The 23,549-nt window shown below is 42.0% G+C and overlaps 1 protein-coding gene across 2 annotated transcripts; it reads left to right on the plus strand.

Moving 5' to 3' along the window:
• Positions 1 to 225: 225 nt before the first annotated feature.
• LOC134548739 (transforming growth factor beta activator LRRC32-like) lies at positions 226 to 22,241 on the plus strand. 2 transcript variants are annotated; one of them, XM_063393699.1, is made up of 3 exons: positions 226 to 381; positions 9,444 to 9,534; positions 14,539 to 22,241. In XM_063393699.1, the coding sequence occupies exons 1-3, from the start codon at positions 257 to 259 to the stop codon at positions 16,474 to 16,476; spliced, it is 2,154 nt and encodes a 717-aa protein (XP_063249769.1). In that variant the 5' UTR covers positions 226 to 256; the 3' UTR covers positions 16,477 to 22,241. The 2 variants fall into 2 exon arrangements, with proteins under 2 accessions (XP_063249769.1, XP_063249770.1); XM_063393700.1 differs by lacking the exon at positions 226 to 381 and adding an exon at positions 4,850 to 5,274.
• Positions 22,242 to 23,549: the final 1,308 nt, after the last annotated feature.

Genomic DNA, 23,549 nt, shown 5'->3' on the forward strand with positions numbered 1-23,549 from the left:
CATAATTACCAGCTGAGAAACTGCAGGAAATAAGCCAAGGCTGAATGAACAAAATGGAAAATAAAGAGAAGCGCAGAGGACGCACATATTTTAAAAGTATTACAGAGGTATGTATTCATGTGCTCTGGGGAGCCTGGGAATATATAAGAGCTTATGACTCCAAAGGAATGAATTCAAGGACTAGTCTATGGGGAGTATTTTTTTTCCCTGTGACTTCAAACTTCTCTCAGCACTCGCAGAGTTTTAGTCAGCTGGCATGCAACAGAGGTACAACTTCCCCAAGGAAACTGTTTCTCGGCTTGCACTGGAAAGGCTGCTGGGAAAGTTGGGGGAAAAAAAAGCTGCAAGCAGAGACCTCCTCCTCCTCCAGCCACAGAGCAGGTATGTGGAGATGTGTGTGAACCTGGGAGCCTGCTGGAAAGTTGCACTTTAAATTGTGGGAGAGATGAGAGCTCTGGTGACTTAGAGCTGCAGCCTTTAAAACTAACACAGATGAGGAAGGTGCTGTATAAATAAAATGTTCTGTGTTTATGAATAGGCAGAGGAACTGGCTAAACACGCTGTGTAGATGGCTCTATCCACTCAGTTGTATATTTAATCCATCAGGGACTTGCACTGTGTGAGTTAGATCATTTATATTAAGGAGACACCAGTTAGTTTATAAGAGCACAGTGGTCATACACCGTATTTGTTATTATTTTCTGTGTTTGCAGGAATAGAAAATGGGGAGATGATTGGTTTTTTTCTTTTTTCACAGGACTTCAGTCTATTTATGGTATTATGCATTATAGCCTTCTGAACTAGAAGTGCTTCAGACATCAGCATTGTACACTAATTAAATGCCACTCACCCACCTTTCTGACTCGGAACCCTAATATAGCCTTGGGAAAACCACACAGTCCCTGGGTAAAATAGGCAAAATGCTGTTTGGCTTGTCTGCTCTTCTTCCTGTCAGTGCTGTCATTGAGCTCTCCCTGTTGGAGTGTGAGGTATGAGATGGCAGGGTTATTTTGCTGCTCTTAAGATCCTGACATCTTGAATGTCACCTTGGGTCAACGATGATTTACTAAGATGGCTTTGCTGCATATGAACTGTTCTCATGAGAATAAATGTTTAGGCAATATTTGGAAGTAGTAAAGTTTTAGAAAATCATGCTTTATATAAAAATCTCAGTAAATTTTCTAAGGTTAAGCCAAATTGTAATTTGGATAAAAGTATTTTTGTAAAAGGCAAACATGCTTCCCTTAAATGGAAGCAATAATTTTGCTTTGCACAACAGTGAGAATTTGGGTTTTTACTCAGATGTATTAATTTATACTGTAAAATAAACATATTACTCTAAAATGTTGAAATCCTCTAGTTTTCAAGAACAAAAATTTACAACCTACCATATATTTTTAAGCAGATGGTTACATCTTAGGGACTGTATCAGTGCTTGGCCTTTTATTAATACATTGATGGTGGTTTCAAGGATGGATATCAGTATTATGCAAATCAAATCTATCAGAAATACTTCTCACCTCATTTTGTCTCCTATTTGATCTCATAAAATGAGTACACATTTTCCCAAATACTGACCCCACTGTCTATAAAAAATAATATTGCTGAATTAAAAGTGTGTTTTATAAACTAGTAAGAAAATATTCTGGTTTGGTTCCCGAATCTGATTTTTTTTTCCTTCAGGGAGTGTATTTCATGCTTAGATAGTTTAATCTGCAAATGCCAGTTCATGTGACTTTTTGCTGATGTGTAAGGGTTTTCATTTTCCCATCTCCCTCTGTCCCTTTGCCTATCCTCACAGTCACAAATTCTCCAGGCTTGTGGGTTTCATTCAGTTCTTGTTCATTTACATTTTCTTTCCTAGAGCAAGTAGGAGGAAGAAGGGTAAATAAAATAGGGAACTTGGCTAAAACCTCAATAATTGGAAATGTTAATTTTGGTGGGGAAATGCTGTTGGCTGAATATCTGATAAAGATGCACATGGAGAGAGGACAGAAAGATAAGGAAGGAAGGCAGCAGCAGCTTTGAAAGACAGGAGAAAAGCCTTGCTGGGTTTACAAGAGTTGGAGGAGTCTCTCTTTTGATCTGTGGACTTGAGACCAGAAAAACTAGGGGCTGCATCTGCCTGTGAGTTTTCAAGCACAGTGCAGATTGCAGGAGCAAAATAAACCAGGACAATCAGCTTCTGGAGATAGAGAGCGTCAGGAGCTGGAGCTGTGCCTTCCTTCTCAAAGTCTGTGGCTCGGGATGGCATTGGCTATTCTTTTTAATAGGGTTAATATTAATGTTGTCTCCAGGTCCTCTGTGGGATGAATCACCAGGGAGCTATTCCAGCCAAAAGGGAGCAAGACTTGTCCCACCCCTGCATTTATAGTTCAGACCCGCTGTCTACGGCAGGAACTTGTTTTATTTACTTCTCTAGAGAGTTTGATTCATTGAGCTTGACACAGGACTCAAACAAAAGCAGTGCCTAGAAAGCAGCACCATTATGGATGGACAGACTCCAAAAGGTCTGGAGACTCAAGACACAAAATTGACATTTTCTTGTTCCTCTGAAACCCTTGGGAACCTGCAGCAGTTTACAGACTGACTAGTAAGAGCCAGCAGCTATGTTTTGCTTTTCCATCTTATTCTGGGCCATGCTGCAGACAGGGTTTGGAGAAGAGGAGAGGTCTGATAAGGTGTCCCTCACTTCAGGTGACAGAGGATGAAATTCAGCTGACATTGAGAGAAACTGAGTAGGAAATGACTGCCGAGACACCACTGGAAAATCAGGATTTCACAGAGTTGAAGGTGCAAACCCTGTGGCATTGCTGGTATGGGACAGCCCTCGCTATTTTGTGGGCAAAAAGCTTGATTCTCCAATCTGTGTGATGGAGATGAGGATGGCTGGGGCTTTCAGCAACCTGGTCTAGGAAGGTGTCACTGCCCATGGCAGGGAGGTCGGATTATCTTCAAGGTGCCTTTCAAATTGGGCCATTCTCTGATTCTGTGACCCAGTCTCTGACTGATGCAGGTGACAGTTACCCTGCAGACGTGTCTTACCAAGTCTGCACCACGCTAATGTTTCAACACCACTTTAAGGTGTAACCTGCTGATTAGCCAAAGCCAAAAATATTGAAAATTTGGGAAATCAGACAAATGCTTCGGAGTCTTTGAAACTGTTTACTGCTAGATCCCATTTAGGAAAGGACAAAGATAGCAAGGACAGCACTGATCTTTTCCATTGCAGCTGGTGTCCTTTAAGAATGTGATTTTATTGAAGCAAAGCTCTGAGCAGTAGAATCAGTGCATGCCCTTCCCTCCTGCTTTGGCATTTGTTTCTGTCCAGGCTCCTTTTACAGTTCAGCTGGCACACTACCTGGTTACTCAATAAAACAGCTTGAGGAACAGAGCTGGCTTTTTAAAAAGCACAAAATCTCTGCTATTTTTATCCCTGTAAATCAAACTTCCTAAAGTGCTCTGAACATCCAGGTGTAGAAAAATTTGAGGCTGCCATCATCCTGGCCACTTGCTTGTTCTTAATTAGAGGCATGATATTTGTAGTCCAAATCAGATCAAAATATCCTGCTAAAAAAAAAAAAATATTTATTTTCCTTGGAGCTCAAATATTTGAAGTTTGCCTTGCAAAGGTGTCTGTGCTTTTCAAGTGCTATTCCACACTGCTGACAAGGCAAACTCTAAACTCAGAGCATACAAAAGGCATTTAAATCTCTGGATATCACAGTGGTCCCTAGTGTCAAAATGAGTTTCCTGCTTACCCCAAGGGGACTGCAGATGGAGAGCTTAACTTCAGGGAGTGTGCCAAAGGGATACCACTGCAAAGTGACACTCAGGACATGACATGCCTGGGGGAAGATGAGCAAAACTAATGTGATGAGAGCCCAGTCAAGGGGAGCTTGTCTGAAGTTGTGATAATCTCACCGGTGGACAATTCTCCTGAGAGCTTAACGTGTATTTTTCTATCCATTGCACCCAATCATGCCGTCCCCTGTCACCTTGTCATAGTACTTTTATAGCTAGACAAGCAACCTGGTCCAGTGAAAGGTGTCCATGCCCATGGCGGGGGGGCTGGAACTAGATGAACTTTAAGGTCCTTTCCAATTCAAACCATTCTGAGATGTTATAATTCTGTGATTTAGACCTCTCATTTCAGGGTGCATTACCAAGCAAACTAAGAGCCCTGATTTTGGCATATTATTTCAGCCATTGGACAAACGTGTTGTGGCAGTTCATGCTTGTGTCTCTGGGAGAAAACAGCAGGGAAATCTATGTAGAGGTGGGTTTTCCTGAAGCAGGACTTAATTAGTGAAAGGAAATGAGAACACCAGCTGCTCCAGCTCTAGAGGGCAGCACAAAATAATAAATAAAAAGCAGAACTTGGGCAATTTGAAGTCATCTTCTGCATGACAAAAGCACCCCTTTGCAGTGGGAATTCTCAGCACTGTATACTTATAGTCATCACTATGTACTTACAGACAAAATTTCAGCAGCTCCTCTGAAAATGCCTTTATGGAGGCCTTTATCCCTAATTCCTGCCTCATGCCATGAAAATCCATCAAGGGTGTTGTAGCCAACAATGGACCCCCGTCCTGCCAGCAGACTGCAGTCACACTATCATTAGTAGGATGACTGCAAAAAAAAGGGTTATTTCTTCCAGAACAGGTTTCCAGATTCTGGGATTTATATTTATCAGCCATGAATTTTAAACATTTAATCCTCAAGCACTGTTTCCCTAAAGATGCAGAGAGAGATTTAGGTGCAGGAGGCTACAGCCCTCCAGGAATGTAACTTGCAGACACAAAACCCCAAAATAAACACACTGTCATGCCCCCTGCACACAGCCAAACAATGGAATCACCAATAAGTTACTTATTCTCCTGAGCAAACCCACAGACCAATCCTGACAGTTCCTCTGGCAAAAATTCCCCTGTTTCTCAATGCCTGCCCCAAGGAAGGGCTTCAGGATGTCACACAGTAGCTGACTCTGTCCAGAGCACAGTGGTGGCTAGGACCCAGCAAGAGCCTGGGGAGGAGTAGAGAGGAAGACAAGCAACATAATTTAAAGCAGACACTGTCCCAAATAAGGTTATTTCCCTGAAAATGCCTTCCTTCTGAAGTTATGAACAAGCTTCTAGGTGTCCTGAATGGGTGAACATGAAGCTGAAGAATAATTGCATCGACACCAGGACTGAATCGATTTTGAAGAGCTGGATATGCTTTTTAAAGAGATGATAAGCAGTGTTTGGGGATGCAAGAAGCCCTTGAAACAAGGTAAATGTGAAATAGTCACTCTTTTTACCTCTAAAGGCTCTAACTTAACAGGAAAGAGTCTTGTATGGAAAAGGATCAGACCCTGGGGAGTGTGATTTGTGTTCTGCGTGTTCTCTTGTATTTAACTTTCCTTGGCACAGGGGACCATCTCCGTTAATTGTCTAAGCAGTAACAAAAATTATGTTTGGGGGAAATCTGGAAAGTGCTGCTTTTATTAGCTGCAAACAACATCTATGAAGTAGTTTCAGGATTAATATTGTGATAGAGATGGAGGTAAACATTGTTCTGAAGTGGAAACTGGGAATAAATTGTTATTATTCCATGTTTTGAAATGTGTATTGAGGCAAATTACTGGTGTTCTCTGCCTTCTCTGCCTTTCCTATTTTTTAAGTGGATATGCTGACATGGTTAGGGTATGCTTTTTCTAGAATTATTTGACTGACTTACTAATACTCCTTGGGGATGATATTGACTTAAATCACCTCTAGTTTTCAGCTGGGGTTGGCACTGGATTTTGAAGTGCTGTGATGGAAAGCTGTGGATTTAATAGGGTTGAGAGCTCAATCCTGCTCTGAGTTATGCTGGGGTTTCTGTCACAGCTTCCAGTGGGAGCAAACTGGCACTGATCATGAAACTGCTTCAGCTCTGGGAAAGCCTCAAGACAATAAAAGCTCCTTGAAGTTGAGTTGTTGCTACTGGTGCTCCCAAACTGTTTTTGAAAGCTGTTGATAGAGAGATCAATGTCAGCAGGAAGAGTTTAGTGTCAGTAGATGTCCTCTCTCACACCAAGAGAATGGGGGTCCTGTAGCTCTGAGCTTGGCACTGGGAGAGGGGCGGGGGGGCATGCCAAGACCTGCCCAGAGGGTAGAAAAGAGGGGCATGCACTGATGTGTCACACTAGAGGTTAAGGATCTAAAGGTTGTTCAGAGAAAAGCTAGGCAGAAAAAGCTCCTCAGCTGAACAGCTGAACTGAAACTACCCTAGGAAAGGAATCTCCCTAAGCAAGGAGGTTGGGCTGTACCATGACAGGTCAAGAGGAAGTAGCTTCAGGTTGTGCCAGGGGAGGTTCAGTTTGGATATTAGGAAAAATTTCTTCACCACAATGGTTGTTAAGCACTGGGAAAGGGTGCCCAGGGCAGTGGTGGAGATCCCATTCCTGTAGGGATTTAACAGATGTGTAGATGTGGCACTTGGGGACATGGGATAGTGGTGCCCTTGGCAGTGCTGGGAGAGCAGTTGGAGCTGATGGTCTTAGAGGGCTTTTCCAAGCTAAATGGTTCTATGAGGATAGAGTCTGTGTTGTCTTATTCTGGAAGAGACCACCACATCCTTGATGAGCTTCAGGATGTGACAGCCACCTTAGAAACACCTTGAGGGACATCATCCTTGCTTATTACAGATCTGCCTTACACAGCAAACCATTGCATCCATTTTTTTATGTTCAAATGCATCAATTTCCCAGTTGCTTTATAAACCTAAAATTTAGAAAGTTACAAGGTATGTTAGGAGCCTGGATTGTGACAGGTTTATTATTTAAGAGACAAAGAGACCTTTTTTTGCACTCACAGTATGACAAGGGAAGACATTGCAGAGCACATGGGCCACGTGCTGTCCCTCAGGGTGTCTTGGTTTGGAAAGACAGGTATCTGTCAGGGAAAAACTGGAATTTCCCTTGGAATGGAGAATGTAAAAACCCCTCCAGATTATTATAATTTTGCAATTAGGAGCTTTCAGGCTAAAAAATATGGGAATAGGAGTAACAGTTCTTTACTAGGAATATATTTTTAAAAATGCAATGGTACAAAAAAACCAAGCAAGCGAACAAACAAAAGTCCTACAAAACCCTGATGGAGTCAGGAATACGACCTGACACCCTGTTGGCCAGGGTGCTGGAAGCAGTCCAGATAAGTCCTCCTGGAGTGGCAGATGTGGTTCTGTTGGAGTAGAGATGATCCTGTAGTGGAGGTGAGATGAGTCCGGTCTTCCTCTGAGAATCCAGTGGAAAAGTGGATGCTTGGTGTTCCTACATCTGTTTTTATCTTTGTAGGAACAGCTGGCCCCCTCCCACTGGGTGGAGCATCTCACAATGGGATGGTGTAATGTGTCATGGCACTGGTGAGCCTTAATGGCCCATTAACAGAAGATATCCCCCAGAGGGTGGACAGTGGTGAAAGAGATAAGAAACACTGACCCACCTGGTTTGAACAGCTGGGCCACTATCAGAAGGCATCCACTCTCCTCCCCCCAGGAGTTACAAGGGATAAAAGAAAAAAAAATCTTCCCAACTGGTTTCAACAGATGAAATAGAACACACTTTTTTTTTTTTTTTTTGGTTACATAACCCAAGACAAGGGTGGTGCCCAGTTGTGGGTGATATCCTCAGCTTAATTCATTGCATCTGAACAGAAAGGATTTCCAATGGAGGGCTTGGAGAAAAGCCTTGTAATCATTGATTGGTATGTTTGTCTTTCATTGCTACCTCAGCAAACTAATACCCAGATGATATAAATAGATTTCTGCTCCCTAAAGGATCCATCAGCTGCTCTAAGCATGGGGAATGAAGAACAGAGGGGGACAACAGAAACATTATAGATGGTGATATCGGCAATTCCTCCTTCCACTGGATGATTTCAGCATATTTTGCAAACACTGATTCAATGGTAGAGAATTAGCATCCTTGGTTTGATTTTAATGGGAAGGAACACACTTCTGATCCCATTACTGAGACCTGTTCTTTCACCTTGGTGTCACAGATCATCATCCATCACTGGGGTTTTCTTGTGAAATGGAAGGAATTTGCAAACTATATACAGAGTAGCTGTGGTATAATCCTCCCCAGTTTCTCTATTCCTAGTACACAGCTCTGTTCTCTGGTTGGGAAGGGGAGAAATGGGCAGATTCCCATCAGGAACTTGCTAGCAATGACTGTCAGTGCTGTGAAGGGTCATCAGCTGCATCCATCAACGAGCCTTAAGCAGTGGGTTCTCCATCAGCTGAGATTTTCCGATCTCTTTTGTTTCCAGCTTTTCAGTACTGTGTGGGTGGAAGGCACTGAGCAACAGTACATTGATGCCAGTGGCTTGTGCATGGGATTGGTGTTGCATTTGGAGCTGTTTGAAGCAGGAATGTTTGCCTTTGGCTTTGGTTCTGTTTTTCCCCATTGTCCAGTGACAGGCCTCCCAGTGCTGTTTACTCCTTTTGCAGTTCTGTGCTCTTTTATGGAGTGCTGTCCAAACAGTTAAACTCTTATGAATTCTCTGTTTCACACAAATCCATTCTATTTTATATCTGTCTTTTTGTAAGGCATCTGTCCTTGTCAATGGCAGGGGGATTGCACCAGATGACTTTCAAAGCTCCCTTCCAGCCCAGGCCTGAGGGAGCTCCAAGAAGCATTTGGACAACACTCTCAGACACAGGGTGTGATGCTTGGGGGTGGTGCTGTGGAGGACCAGGGGTTGGACACAATTATCTTTGTGAGTTCCTTCCAACTTAACATATTCTGTGGTTCTGTGGAACATATGGTTCTATATCTCCTATCAAATGTATTTAAAAGCCTGTCCACACCTGGAATGTGTAAAATGAAAAATCTCAGTACACTCCTTAAACTGTTGCATTAACTCAAGGAGGATACACATGTAAAAGCTCTTTGACACCCTGGGATAAGAGGAGTAGAAAATATTGTGGATGGAAATGCAAACTGTTCCCACTTCTGGTTGTTTCTGAGTAGCACCCATTGGCTTTGCTCAGGACATGGCACACCAACTTCATCTCAGTTGAAAATACCTGTGCTGTGTCTATGGTGAATGTGAAGATAACTTGGTCTTCAGTAGTTTCCTTTCTCCATGATGCCAGACACCCTGCCCAGCTTGAATATATAGACTTTGTTGAGTGTCCTGCATATCATTTAGGCAGCAGTTGAAATCACACTGGGGAAAACCCATGAAATGACTTGGATCTTCCTTTCAAGTCCTCATACAGATCTCTTTCCACCAGGCTGAAAGGGATGCAAAGCTACAGAGTTGGGTCACTAGTGCTGTATGCTGAGATGGCTTAATTTATTCCACTGCTTGTGTCCTTCTCCATGTTAGATGATGACGTGGTGCCAACTTTTGCATGTGTTGACCACCATCTCCCATATGAAATCCAACTGTAATTATTTTTACCTGCAGAGCCATGAAACTGTACATCTTCTTCTTCCTGGCAGTGCTGAACAAAGAAACCTCTAACTATCAACCCTCAGAGGGGACATCCTGTGAAATGGTAAGGCTGTCTCTCTATTTAGGCCCCTTGAGATCCTGAGTGAGGTTGGGACCCCCTTGTTACAGGCACTCCACAAGCAGCTGCAGTCTCTGAGAAGGGAAACCCCCAGGCTTCCTCTGATGGCAGATTTAGGGCATGCTTAGCAGTCTGTCATCAGGCTGTGTCCTTGTAACCACAGCACTCAAATGGATGGGGGGTGGGAGGGGCACCAAAGAAGGGTCATTATCTCAGCTTTTTTCCCGAGGAGCTGTTTAAAAGACATTTGACTTGATTTCCCTAAGATTGTACAGGATTTTTGTGGCTAAGACAGAGAAAGAACTTAGACTTAAAATCAGCTTCTTTATGTCAGTTGTTTTTTGTGCTTTAATTAAAACATCTTCTGTGAAATACTTCTATACTGGCTCTTATATAATAACAGGCAGACTGACCTCCTCTGCCCTGACACAGAATTTCTGCCAGAGAAGTTGTACCTGGCTTCTGCTGGAGTGAAGAAAAATGACAAAGACTCTTGCTCCAGTACAAAATCTGCTCATTTAATTTTTGCAAGCACCTGATACAATACTATAAATGTTACTTGCAGCTGAACTTTCTCCCTTCCCTCTCCAAGTGCTTCTGATTGTACCAGGATGTTTAAAAATACTTCTTTTCTCCCTTGAACATTGAAGCTGTTAAGCCCAAATCCTCAAGAATTTCCAAAATAGGGAAAAAATAATTTGCTAGCTGTACACATCTCCCTTGTGGGACTCATTCCATTCCTGCCCACCGTGCCATATTGCTGCACTTCCTGAATTCCAGAGAAATTAAGATCTAGTGTATATATAAAAAGATCTTGAGGAGGTGACTGGGTAGGTCAGCTCCTTGGCTAGAAAGGGAACACAGATGAAGCTACTGTAAACAGAGCAGCCTGGGTCCCATGTCATAGGCACAGGAAGGCTGGGTGAGCCACACAATAATCCAAGCAGTTTCATCCCGTTTCTTGTTGGGTCAGAGACCAGGCTGATTGCTGAGAAATAAACGCTTGCTTGCTTGCACTACTCCACTGTAAACTGCTTTCATCAAGCCAACAACACAACTATGCTGGGATAAAATCATCCCTGACAGAAAACATGCTGCAGTCAAAGGCCAGGATGCTCATCTGGTGTAAATCAACAGTTCAGTGTTGCTAATGTCCATGCTGATTTCCTACCTTCACTGGGCATTTGGTGTGGATCCAAACACAGCTCAAAGAAAGAAGGAGCTACTGGATGAGCTGGTTAGCTGTCCATTGACAGTCCTGCATTGCATCACAGCCTTACTGTTTTATATGGCACTTTCCCTGTGGTGACACCTTTAGAATAGCAGAGGCTCAGAAATGGAAACTTTAATCTCAAATCTCATGGAAGAGGCATGAGTCAGAAACCTGTGCCACTTTCCGAGTCATCACTGATGGTTCTGTTGCTGAACAAAACTCTTGTACAAGAGGATTTAGGAAGTAAGCAGCCCCTTCCAGAGCCCTGACATGGGGGTGAACTGCACTGATTATACCAGTTACGGCACATCCATCAGTTTTTGAGACAATGAGGAATAGATCAAGTGTCAGGATGTTCTTCCTAACTCACATAATTTTCCAAGGATAGGCAAAGCTTCAACTGTATCATATTTTACCTCCCAAAAAAAGATGATTTGGCTAATTCATGTTAATTGGCAAAGGAGGAGATTTCAAATAATTTATAGAAGGGAAGGGAATTTAGGAAATTCTATTTTACCTTGCTTTGAGGTGCAAGGACAGATGCATAGGTCAGCTGATGTGTGGTACTTAGGCAAAATGCTAAGGTTTGATTGTGTAACTAAGCCTCTGCCTGGTCTGCTCTTCTAAGAACGGTCAGGGACACCATAAAAGTACAGGTCAGGGCCAAGTATCTCCAGCCCAGATTCTTGGTTCAAATGTTCATGAATTGATAAAGGAGAACTCATGGACAAGGTTGAGTCCAACTCTTTTTTGTAGGGCTCTTAGTGAGGTTGAGGCTGACAGCTTCCACCCAGTGCTGAGCAGTGAAGAACTGGAGTCAGAAACCAAATGATGGCCAGCTTTTGAACTGTTGGGTAATATTTTTTTTTGTCAGCATCTTAATGAGACCAAGTGGTCCTCATCCTCCAGTACTTCTTGACAATGGACTTGAAATAAACTGATGGCAGCACTGGCAGAGATGATGAAGTCAGAACATGAGACTGACAAAAACCTCTTTGCCAGTCTCAGGCTACCAACCCATTGGACTTAGGGGTAAGAGGAGAGGAGATAAACCAAACAGATCCTGTTTGCTCCATCCCACAGAGATGCGCTTCATCTTTTTTTCCCTCCTGCTGATGAGAATGAAATTCATGCAGTTTGGGACTTGGGGGAGAAAATATGGTGCAGAAGAGACAAGATAAGAAATGTAGTGAGGCTCAAAATAGTCAATGAAAAGAAAGGAAAAATTTAAAAGAAAAATGAGTGGGGAAATGTTGTAGGAACAAATGGCAGACAGTGGGAGGCATAGATTTTATTAGTCATTTTTTTTTCACTGGGCGGATTCTGTGGATGCAGATTAAAAGCCAAATCATGCAAGATACATGGTGAACAGTGGTTAATCTCTCCCCCATCAACTTCAATGAAAAGCAGATTTTTGGCATTGACAGGAGTTGAATCAGGACTTTGATTCCAGGTGCCCAAGGGGAATGGGGGATGCTCAGCACTTGCTGGGGTCTGGCTGAAAGCATGAGAAGAAACCTGGCATCTGCCTTAGGATGCAAAACAGTTTCTACTTTTTCACTTTGGATTTTTGTATCCTCTTGGCTTCTTCCTCTTCCACAAATGAGTAAGAAGAGGTTTCCTGCCCTGCTATTCATGCCTCAGAAATAAGGCCAACTCTGGGTATAATTTAACTCAAAATGAGGAAGTATACAGTGACTTTGCAAGAAAGAAATATTTTCTGGGAGAAGTCAGAAAACTTCCTTCTGTTTTTTTTCTATTTTTTAAGCTGAGGGAGATTTGAGTGAGTTGGAGGGAAAAAAAGGAAGGGGTTTAGGTTTTAATAGTCAATTTACTTGGCATCTTTGGGAAAAATGTGTCATGTGCACTGTAGAGCAGCTTGTGTACATCTAGAGTTTGAATGAGCACTTGCACTTCTCTGGCACATTCTTGTGTGGTCTTCAGAACTAAGATGATGCAAAACGGATTCACAAAATGCTGACTAGTGCCCATTTCTCCTAAATGGATCTGCCACTTCATTCACATCAAAGTCAAGACAAAACAGAAGGGATTTAATATTTTTGATGTGTAATATTTATGTGACTTCTGAGAAGCTTTGTGTCATAGAATCTGGATTCTGCTTCTCCATAGAAGTTAGGATTCAACAGACTTCCTTCCTTCCTTCCTTCCTTCCTTCCTTCCTTCCTTCCTTCCTTCCTTCCTTCCTTCCTTCCTTCCTTCCTTCCTTCCTTCCTTCCTTCCTTCCTTCCTTCCTTCCTTCCTTCCTTCCTTCCTTCCTTCCTTCCTTCCTTCCTTCCTTCCTTCCTTCCTTCCTTCCTTCCTTCCTTCCTTCCTTCCTTCCTTCCTTCCTTCCTTCCTTCCTTCCTTCCTTCCTTCCTTCCTTCCTTCCTTCCTTCCTTCCTTCCTTCCTTCCTTCCTTCCTTCCTTCCTTCCTTCCTTCCTTCCTTCCTTCCTTCCTTCCTTCCTTCCTTCCTTCCTTCCTTCCTTCCTTCCTTCCTTCCTTCCTTCCTTCCTTCCTTCCTTCCTTCCTTCCTTCCTTCCTTCCTTCCTTCCTTCCTTCCTTCCTTCCTTCCTTCCTTCCTTCCTTCCTTCCTTCCTTCCTCCCCTCCCCTCCCCTCCCCTCCCCTCCCCTCCCCTCCCCTCCCCTCCCCTCCCCTCCCCTCCCCTCCCCTCCCCTCCCCTCCCCCAAGTACATTAGTAACAAGACATTTTCTCCAGTAAATTAAATGCTGCCTAAGCCTTTCACCTTCCATTTCCTCCCGCTGCTGTATGCTCTCCTTAACAACAAAATAGAACTTGTTGGTTATGTAAGGATAGTCATGTTCATGTTTCCAGTGTTCCTTATGAACATGCACACCAAATTTTGCTCTGGCCACAAAACTCAGTCCTAGCTGCAATTAAACACAGAAGATGGATTTCACTTTGACACTTGTTTTTTTTCCATCTACCCTGCTACTGAGAATTGGCCTGAAAAGGCCTGACCCTAACTGCTCACCACATCGTTTTACCTCTCAAAATCTGAATTTACATAATTTGTGTTTTCATTGTTGCATCACAGGTGTCTTGTGTGGGTGGCTTCACAGGGCATGCTCCCCATGCAAGTAGAAGGGAACTGTTGCCTTAGGAAAAGGATAAACATGGAAGTTAAAAGCAGAACGAGTTTGGAGACTGGCATCAGAAATGTCTCCATTGTTGAATGACCCTATTTGGTTACAGCTGCCTTGCTTAACTAAGCCATGGCTAAGGGAAGGCATATTTGAACATGTGACTATGAAGGAGAGACAGGGTTTATGCTGCAGGATGCTTATAGGTTTTTATACCTCCCTGCTCTGGAACTCATGTTACCAACAGAGTGAAGCTCTTCCAAGTACTGCTTACTACTGCAAGTGGAGTCTGCAAAATCTAATACAGTGATGAAAGTGAGAAAATGAAACATCAGCACAAAAATGAGGGAATGGTGCTTGATTTTAGAGAAACTCGGGACCGTTCAAATGAGTTCAGGAGAAAAGTACAGAAAGGAGAAATTTTAGTAGGTATCACATGCAGATAAAACTTTACTGTTCAAAGTCAGAAATCTCTTTAAAATAAAATGAGTGCTGTTAGTGGCAAAGAAGCTAATTGAGATTCTTGCTCTTGCTGTCTGAATGCTCAAAAAAGTGATTATTGTTTCAGAAGCAGCATCTGCCTGGATGCTGAATGTTAATTTTTCTTATATTTAATGCAAAGATGTTTTTCATTTGTCATGTGACAACTCCTTTTCTCTCTTTTTCTGGCAGGCAAACTCTCAGGCATTTTGCCACAACAAAGACCTCCACCAAATCCCTCATGAACTCCATCCAAATGTAAATAAAATAGATCTGTCGGGAAATCTGATTCAAAGCATTCCTGAAATGTCATTATCATTTTACACTTCCCTTCAGTGCCTGGATTTAAGCTCTAACCAGATAAGTTTCATCATGCCTGGAGTCTTTGCACACATGAAGAACTTGCTGGAAATAAATTTAGCCAACAATCACTTACATGAGCTTGCTCAAAATGGCACAGAAGGGATTGGACTCTTACCCAAGGTGGAAATACTGGACTTGTCCCACAACAGTCTGTACAATGGGATGGCTGAGTCTTTCATTAAAGAAGCTCCAGCACTGCAGTATCTTTCCTTGGCAGACAACAGTATTATAATGGTATCACAAAAGATGTTTCAGGGATCTCCCAATCTTGTGGAGATAGATCTTCAGAGCAACATCATCATGGAAATACAAGAAGGTGCTTTTGAGACCCTAGTGAGCCTGTCCAAACTCAATCTCTCAAAGAATTCAATTACGTGCATTTCTGATTTTAACCTCAGGCAGCTGGAGATACTTGACCTTAGCAGGAACAGCATTGAGACCTTCCACACCACAAAATCAGATGATGAATATAGGTTAAGGTATTTGGATCTGAGCGAAAACAAACTGTTTCACTTCCCAGTGTTCCCTCAGGTAAATAAGCTGGTAACTCTGAATTTATCAAAGAATTTAATCCAGCTCACTGCTGAATCCCCTCATAATAAAATGGACTATGTGAAAAATGAATGGCCAAATGCTTCTTTCCATTTTCTTGATCAGAAGCAAAGTAGTAACAAAAGTTCTCTTTATTTATCCCAGCTTGTATATTTAGACTTAAGTTATAATGAAATCAAATCCATTCCAGATGAGTTCTTTGAATCAATGTTGTCCCTTCACAACCTGAATCTCAGTAAAAACTGTCTTCAGGCATTTGCAGTAAGCTATGACAGTGCACTGATCTCTTTAACTGTCCTTGACTTGAGCTACAATGCTTTGCAGAACCTTCTCCTTGACGCTGGTGCATTGTCAAATTTGAAGGAGCTCTACGTTCAAAACAACTATCTTCAAACCCTGCAGTTTGACATCTTCTCAAATCTCCCTAGTCTTAGACTGCTTAATCTACAGAGCAATAATATCAGCCTTTGCAGCATGTACTCAGGATTAGCTAAGCAAAGACTTGCTGGAGAGGAGAGTGGTTGTGTATCATTTGTCGGTTCTCCTGCTCTTCAGTACTTGTACCTGGCTGACAACCTGCTGAACATCCTACCAGCCTACAGCTTCTACAAGACTTCTGTGGTTGTCTTGGACCTCTCCATGAACCCTGGACTGCAAATAGAACTTAAAGCACTATCGGGTCTGGAAAAGTCTCTGGAATGTTTGTATTTATATGGTAATAGCCTGATAGATTTAAATATTGACTTGCCTTGTTTTAGTCACCTAAAACATTTAAACCTCTCTGAAAATCAGCTGGACTGGCTGCCTAAGTGGGGTAGTGACTCCCCAGTAGAAGTTCTGGACCTACGGAACAACAGGTTCAGTACGTTACAGAACAGCAATATTTTAGCATTAGAAAATTCACTTAAAAACTTGTATCTCACTGGGAACCCACTCAGCTGCTGTGGGAATATCTGGCTTTCATCAATGATCCAGAACAAAAATGTCCACATCCCTAATGTGGAGCATTTAATGTGCCAGCATACTCAGAATTTCGGGTACCAGGATGAAATGCACATCAGGAACATTAGACCAGAAGACTGTGAAAAAGAGGATCTGAAGAAAAACTTCCTTATTATATTAACATTTGTGTTGGTTTTATCTGTGATCATCATTGGTGTGGGTTCATTTTTTTACTCCCGCAGGCAAAACTTTACCCATCAGTTTAAAGCATAGTAACACAAAATGCCTTGAAAACTGAAGAAATCGGGTGCTACACTGACAGTGTGTAGAAGTGAAGGGTAAAATTCTCATCTTTGATTTTCAGCTGTGGATTTTAAATGCTTTTGAAGTGCCCCTGAATTACACCAGTGGTATGGGTTGCAGGGACTGGAAGGAGAATTTGCCGTGTTTTGCAGATCCAACTCAAAGAGGAGAAATTTGGCCCTTGTGTGCAATATATATTTAACTGAGTTTAATGTGAAGAAAGCCATCTCTGGGGTGAAGGCTTTTTTAAAAAAAATCCTGGAGCATGATTTTCAACCAACTAATATTAGACTGAAATATTTGTATTTCTAAGAAAAACTGTTGGAAAATTGCTGCATATGATTGTATTTCAATGCATAAGAATACTGTATCTATTTTTAAAGGCCACATGAGGTTAGACTGCAAAAAGGTGTTTTGAAGATACCAGTGTGAAATAATGCATAGGGAACACAGTCCTGGGTCATTATTCAGATCTGTCTTTAAACTTTCTTTCCTCCAAAATGTATTATTGTCTAGAGGATGTGCTGCAAGAAAAGTTCCGTAGGTCCTCATTCTGTGCTGTGTTTAACATGGTTAGCCTATGGCGTTGCTAAAAGTTGACACTGACAAATGTTATGTTCCATACTCTCTCAGAAAATTCACCCTTTTGAAGGGAACATGACAGTGAGTGGGAGCCTGACCCGCTAACAGGGTTCAGTGGCTTTGAAAAGGAGCTATATCAGGTCTTCTGTTAATGCCAGGAACTGTCCATTCAGGCACACAAGAGGAATAGTGGTCACACTGAAACTCATCCAGGTAAATAACTCAGAGTCAAATTGCTGCTTCGTTTCTGTTTCCTCCAGCTAGTGAATGTCAAAACTACCACACTACAAAAAGGTGTATAATTACATTTCTTAAGTAGTTATGTATGAAAGTGGCTGGTGGTTTTCATCACGGAATTTTGTACAATAAAAACAACTCCATTTTGTAAAAAGCACAAGGCTGTGGATATATTAAAGCACCAGTTTGGAATGCTCCACAGATAAAAAGATGTCTTCCTATTTTTCTATGGTATTTGTACTCCACTTTAGACCTTTACCTTCTGGTCCTGAAGTAGAGAAAGCTGCTCCATATTATAGAGTACAACGAATGGAGAATAAGGAAATGTACTGGAGATGTAGGCAAGAATTTGGAACAGGTTGCCCAGAAAAGTTGTGTCTGCCCCATCCCTGGAAGTATTCAAGTCCAGATTGGATGGGGTTTGGAGCAATCTGTTCTAGCAGAAGATGTCCTTGCCCAGGGCAGGGGATCGGAACAAGATGATCTTTAAGATCCCTTCCAAACCAAACCATTTTGTGATTTCTGTGATCCTATGAATTGGAACAAACCATCAGCAGCAATAGGGCCTGATCTAACATTTATGAAAGCCAATGGCTCAAGCACTTAATCTTGTAGGAGAGGGCTTGCACAAGCAGCAATGCCAGGGATTAGGTGGAAGCTCAAAAGCAAGCCAAGCTGTGCACCCGGATCCTCATTTGCCACCAACTGAGTTCATGGATTTTATGTCAAGCATGGCAAGATTATTTCTCGTGCTGTGAGAGCCAGTATTAGCTTGGCTGTTGTGACTAGAATTAGTTAATAACCTGATGAGAGAGCCAAACCCATTTAATTAATGATTTTAACACTATTGTTTCCCTCTACAAAAAGCAAGTGCTTGTTATTACTAAACATCTGGGAGTAATTAGACTTCCACTGACTTCCCTGGGAGCAGAAATAGTTTTTGGAGGACAAAGTCTCAGAAGTAATGTGCAGCATGGCTCATTTGGATTTTTCTGTTAGCAGCATAAGCAACCAAGTACTGATACGAGCCTGCTTCATCCAATTCTTTTACTCTGAATGAGACAAGAAGCGTAAGGGGAAGAAAATATGAATAGATTTATGAAGAGAGGGAAAACAGGAAAAAGGGAGCTCTACATTACATAGTTCAAAAATTATTCAGAATAGGGATATGTGGATGACAGCCCCACCTCTTGCCTCTCCTGTGCTTCCAAGAAGACCAAATACCAAAGTACCTGACCCTACATCAAAAGTAGCCATCACTCAGACATTGCACATCTTTCCATCAGTCCAATTGTCCTAGCAGGTTGGTGTCATGGTTTAAAGAAGCAGAATATGAACCCTATTCCAGGGGAATCAGGACAGTAGGCATGATACAGCCCATAATTTTGCAAGCAAAATTGACACCATCATTAATTTCTTTTTCGTAAAGTCCTTGCAAAAACCTTTGTTGATACAAAGAGCTCCTTCTGCTAAGCTAAGGGATATCCTTCTGTGATTCTGCCATCTGTAATAGAGCATTTGGGATTTATGCAGTCAATGCAAACTCTGTTGTCTTTAAGTTGCCACATGCAACAAATGGCTTCCCTTCTGCAGCCGTCTGCATGGGACAGGACAATAGAAACACAGAATCCTAAACTGGTTCGAGCTGGAAAGCACCTTAAAGACCATCTCATTTCAACCCCCTTGCTATGAGCTTACTAAGCCAGGTTACTCAGGGCCCCAACTAACCTGGCTTCGAACACATCCAGGGACAGGGCAGCCACAGCTTCTCTGGGCCACCTGTGCCAGGACTTCACCACCCTCACAACCGAGAACTTTTTCCTGACACCTAATCTAGACCTCCCTTCTTTCAGTTTAAAACCATTGCTCCTTGTCCTGTTACTCTCTGTCCGTTTAAAAAATCCATCTCTCTCCTTCTTAAAAACCCCTTTAGGTAAAGGAAGGCAGCAATGAGGTCTCCCTGCAGTGTTCTCCATGCTGAACCTCAGCAGTTCTCCCTTAAGCATTTTCTACTACAGTTTGCTGTGTTTTCTTCCTGAAACAATCCTCTGTAGTGGGATCAAGCAGATGTAAGTACTGGAAGCACTAGAAACACTCCTGGAGAGGGTCCCTACAAGTTCAGCAAGTCATGATTCTCATTGGTTATCCATGGAAAATCAAGTCTCAGTTTCCAGAAACTTGATTTTTTTTTTTTCTGCAAAGCCAAGACAAAATAACTCCATCACAGGATACCAGTCTCTGGCCACAAATTTCTGCTGGGACCCTGCTCAGCCCTAAACTAGCCATGATGGATTAGTATACAAGACAGTAATTGCTTCCTAATATTTTGGGAACTCAAATATTTCCTCTCCCTATCTATTCCCCATGTCATTCAGTACTCTTTTCTTTGCCTGTGGAGAAACAAACTGAAATTAAAGTATCAGTAACCAGTGAAATGGGGTGAAACTGAAATGGGAAGAAGAAGAAACTGAAAATGCATGGAAGAACAGGAGAATCTGTCAGGCTATACTACATTCTTTCACAAGCAAAGACATTTGGAGGCTGATGCAGTGTGATATTAAGCAAAATTTTGGCAAGTATAAGGGAACAATTTTGCAACGCTGAATCTCTCTTCTCCCAGGCTGTTGCTCATGGCTCTTCTGCTGGGTTGCAGAACCAAGTTAGTTCCACAGATTCCCTCCTCCAGTCAATTTCTAGCAGCTGTCGCATCAGACACATATTTGGGTGACAATGGGAGAACTGATTGCAGCCTTTTCATACCTAAAGGGGGCTTTAAGAGTGAGAGGAAGAGTAGCCTTTTACACAGGGAAATAGTGACAGGAAAAGGGGGAACAGCTTTAAAATAAGAGCAGAGATTTAAATGAGAAGTTCTTTACTGTGAAGGTGGTGAAACACTGGCACAGGTTGCAAAAAAGCTGTGGATGCCTTATCCATGGGAGTGTTTAAGGCCAGGTTGGATGGAACTTGGAGCAGCCTGGTTTAGTGGAAGGCATCCCTGTCCATGGCAGGGGTCTGGAACTAGGTGTTCTTTAAGGTCCTGTCCAACCCAAACCATTTGACAACTTCATGATTTTCCAGTTCATAAGCAGTATACTCTATGAAGAAACATTCTGGAAGGTGATTATAGAAGAGATCCTCTTTACTGTTCCTGACTTTCCCAGAAAAGGAGGTGGAGAAGGGAGTCCCTGGTCCTGAAGACCAGTGAAGGAGAGACTTCCATTTTCATGTAGAAAGCCCACCAAAGAGAAGAAGGCTTGGAATGGGCAACTAGGCTGGAAGCATGGCACAAGGAACAGAGAAGGGGAATAAGAATAGCTAAGCCAGGAATTTGGAATCCAAATTACAGAATCAATGACTGATTAGGGTTGCAAGGCACCTCTGAAGATCATCAAATCCAACCCCACAGCTAGAGCATGTTCAGCCAGAGCATAGTGCAAAGATCATATCCATGTGGGTTTTAAAGATTTCCAGTGGAGGACACTCCACAATCTCTCTGGGCAGCCTAAGGATGACTCTGTCATCCTTATAACAAAGAATGGGGAAGGAAGGTCAGGATTAAATTAGAACCAGAAGCAGGAACTAGGCTTGTTCAGCCTGGAGAAGAGATAGTCTTGAGGGGAAATATTTGGTCATTACTGGATGGATAGCTACAAGGAAAAGCATCAGCTCCTCTGAAGAGTATTCACTGGAGGGACAAGATACAACTGCTGAGACCTGCAGCTGGGGAAGTTCACATTAAGCATAAAGGAAAAATTCTTCATGATGAGAGAGGTCAAACTCTGGAAAGGCCTTGGAGACGTTCAAACTCATCAGGGCAAGGCCCTGAGCAACCAATTCTGACACTGAAGTTGGCCCAGCTTCAATCAGGGGGCTGGATTGGAGTTCTCCAGAGGCTCCTTCTGTTCTAAATTTTTCTCCAAATCTTTGGAAAACAAGAATGGTTTTAGCGCTTAGGTAAAGAATGGAGTAGCAGAGAAACAGAGCCTGTAACTGACATCTGTTTCCTGGTAGAAGAGATTTGGCAGAAGTGTCCAGCAAGATGGCAAAAGTGGCTGATGATGTCAGATGTCGACAGAGCTAGTCAGTTAATGGAAGTCTCAGTTCACATAATATTTTCTTTTTTTTTCCCCTCCTGAATTTTGTATCTCAAAACTAAAGTTAATATTTCCAAAATTTTCCATGAAGACTCTGAAAAATATGAGGTTGGCAAATGTCTCCTTTGCAAGGCCAGAGCTTCAATTTTAATTCAGATATTCCTACTGCTGAAAAAGCATTAAAAAAAAAAAGTCTGCTTTTATTATATTTGCTCTAGAGAAGATAATTAAATATTTCAATCAGCAAATGCTAAATAATATTCCTCCCAGTTTTCACTAAATTAAGCAGAGAAGGAAATAAAAATAAAATAGATATAAAATATTAGGCTGTTAAAATTATATAAATCTTTTCATGTTTTAAAATATCAATTAGTGTTGGAACACAGGAAGAACATAAAATAAAATAATGGTAGTTACCTTTTGAAATTCCAGAAGAGACCCATCAGGTAAAATTTTCATTCACAAATATTTTATGTCATAGAAATTCCTTCTATCATGAGTACTTACATTGTAATTAATGCTTTTTAAAATAATATTTACATGTTTTTTGTCTCCACTGCCTTTCACTTTAAAATGTTGTTACAAAATATTCTGACAAGAAGCATAGATTGAAGAGTTTCAAATCCCCATTTTCACTGATGGTTTACTCTTGGAATACACTTTGTACCAGACTTTAGCATAAGTTTCTTGCCTCACATATGTGATTCAAGACTGTGTCTTTTCTTCAATGTGTCCCTATGTTACACCACAGGCATCAGGCAAGTAATTGAATTGTTAAAATGGACCCATCACCCCTAAATCAAGCTCCTTTCCTGTTCAGAAAGAATGTAAAGAGGTAAAGATCCAGAAAATGATATGGGTGCTTTAATTGCCACTCTAGATATTTAAACCCAAAATATAAATCTTACAGTTCTTGTTTAGTGGTTCTTCGCCTGGTGCCTGAAGTCTCTAGAGGACCATGTTTGATGTGGAAATTCCCTGTGAATTTCTGCTTCTTGGGATATTCAGAACAGCCACAAATAGCACAAAACCATTTTCATATCTGTGTAAGCCCCAACCGAACTCTTATTTTGAACTTTTCCTCTACCAAGTCTCCTAAGTGCATAGATATTGGCAAAGCATTGCTTCTGGATAAAACCCTGTGGAAGTGTAGCTGGAAATCGAGCTGCCATGATAATTCCATGTCTAGATGGCTAGTCTGGTTCTCTCCCCTACCCTTATGGGTGTTTTCTATGTTTTAAGTGCTGTCCTCCTTTCCAGGCCAGGGGGAGTGCTACATGGATCCTATCAATTTATCCTCAGTTTTGTCTCAATATGCAGAATGCTGTGCTCCTTAAAGGGCATTTAGGTAACCTCTGAACGACAGAACTGTGGAATATGGGGTTATATTTGTTGAAGTTGTTAAGGCTGACGTTCACCAGAAGACCCTGTGGGGAAGGCAAAGGTGCAGGCTGGATGGTTGGAAGTTTGTTGGGGGGTGAGGGGCAGTTATGAGGAGGAACGTGTGGGCAGCACATGAATGGGAAGATGATAGGATGATAGGACACGTGGGCAGCAGCACTGCAGCTGAGCCAGCCAATGGGTGCCCTTCTTCTGTTAGATTCTGTTTTTTTCCAGTTGAAATTACAAGTCTAAAAGGGGGGTGATTTGTACAATAAAGTGATCTTCTTCGGATGCATAAGGAGGTCCGTGTTGCTTTGTTCCCCATTGCTACACAGAACTGTTCTTTCCACACAAAAATCTGGCTGCTGGGACTGCTGAACTTGGGAAGTACCATGCTCCCACATTTATGACACAGTAATTAAAACAATTCCTTTCCTGCAGAGGAGGACATTAAGCCATGATGTGTTATGTGTGCTCTGAACACCATGATATAGGAGAAAAGAGAAAGAAAAACCACAACAATCTCCATTTACTCTTTCATAAGGAAGGTCAGTTCTGTCTCACTCAGATTACAGCATTTAAGTCACTAAGGGAGGCTAAAAAAAAGTGTTATCATTAAGGATTATGACGTCTGAGTCCCCTGACAGATATCTAAATTCCCACATGGTCTCCATATCCATGACTTGGAAACTCAGTTTTCTGGGAGACCCACAGCTCTGATAAAGAATGAGCCAAACCTCTCTTCAG

Source organism: Prinia subflava, chromosome 3 (genome assembly GCF_021018805.1).
Source record: "Prinia subflava isolate CZ2003 ecotype Zambia chromosome 3, Cam_Psub_1.2, whole genome shotgun sequence".
Classification (NCBI taxonomy): Eukaryota; Metazoa; Chordata; class Aves; order Passeriformes; family Cisticolidae; genus Prinia; species Prinia subflava.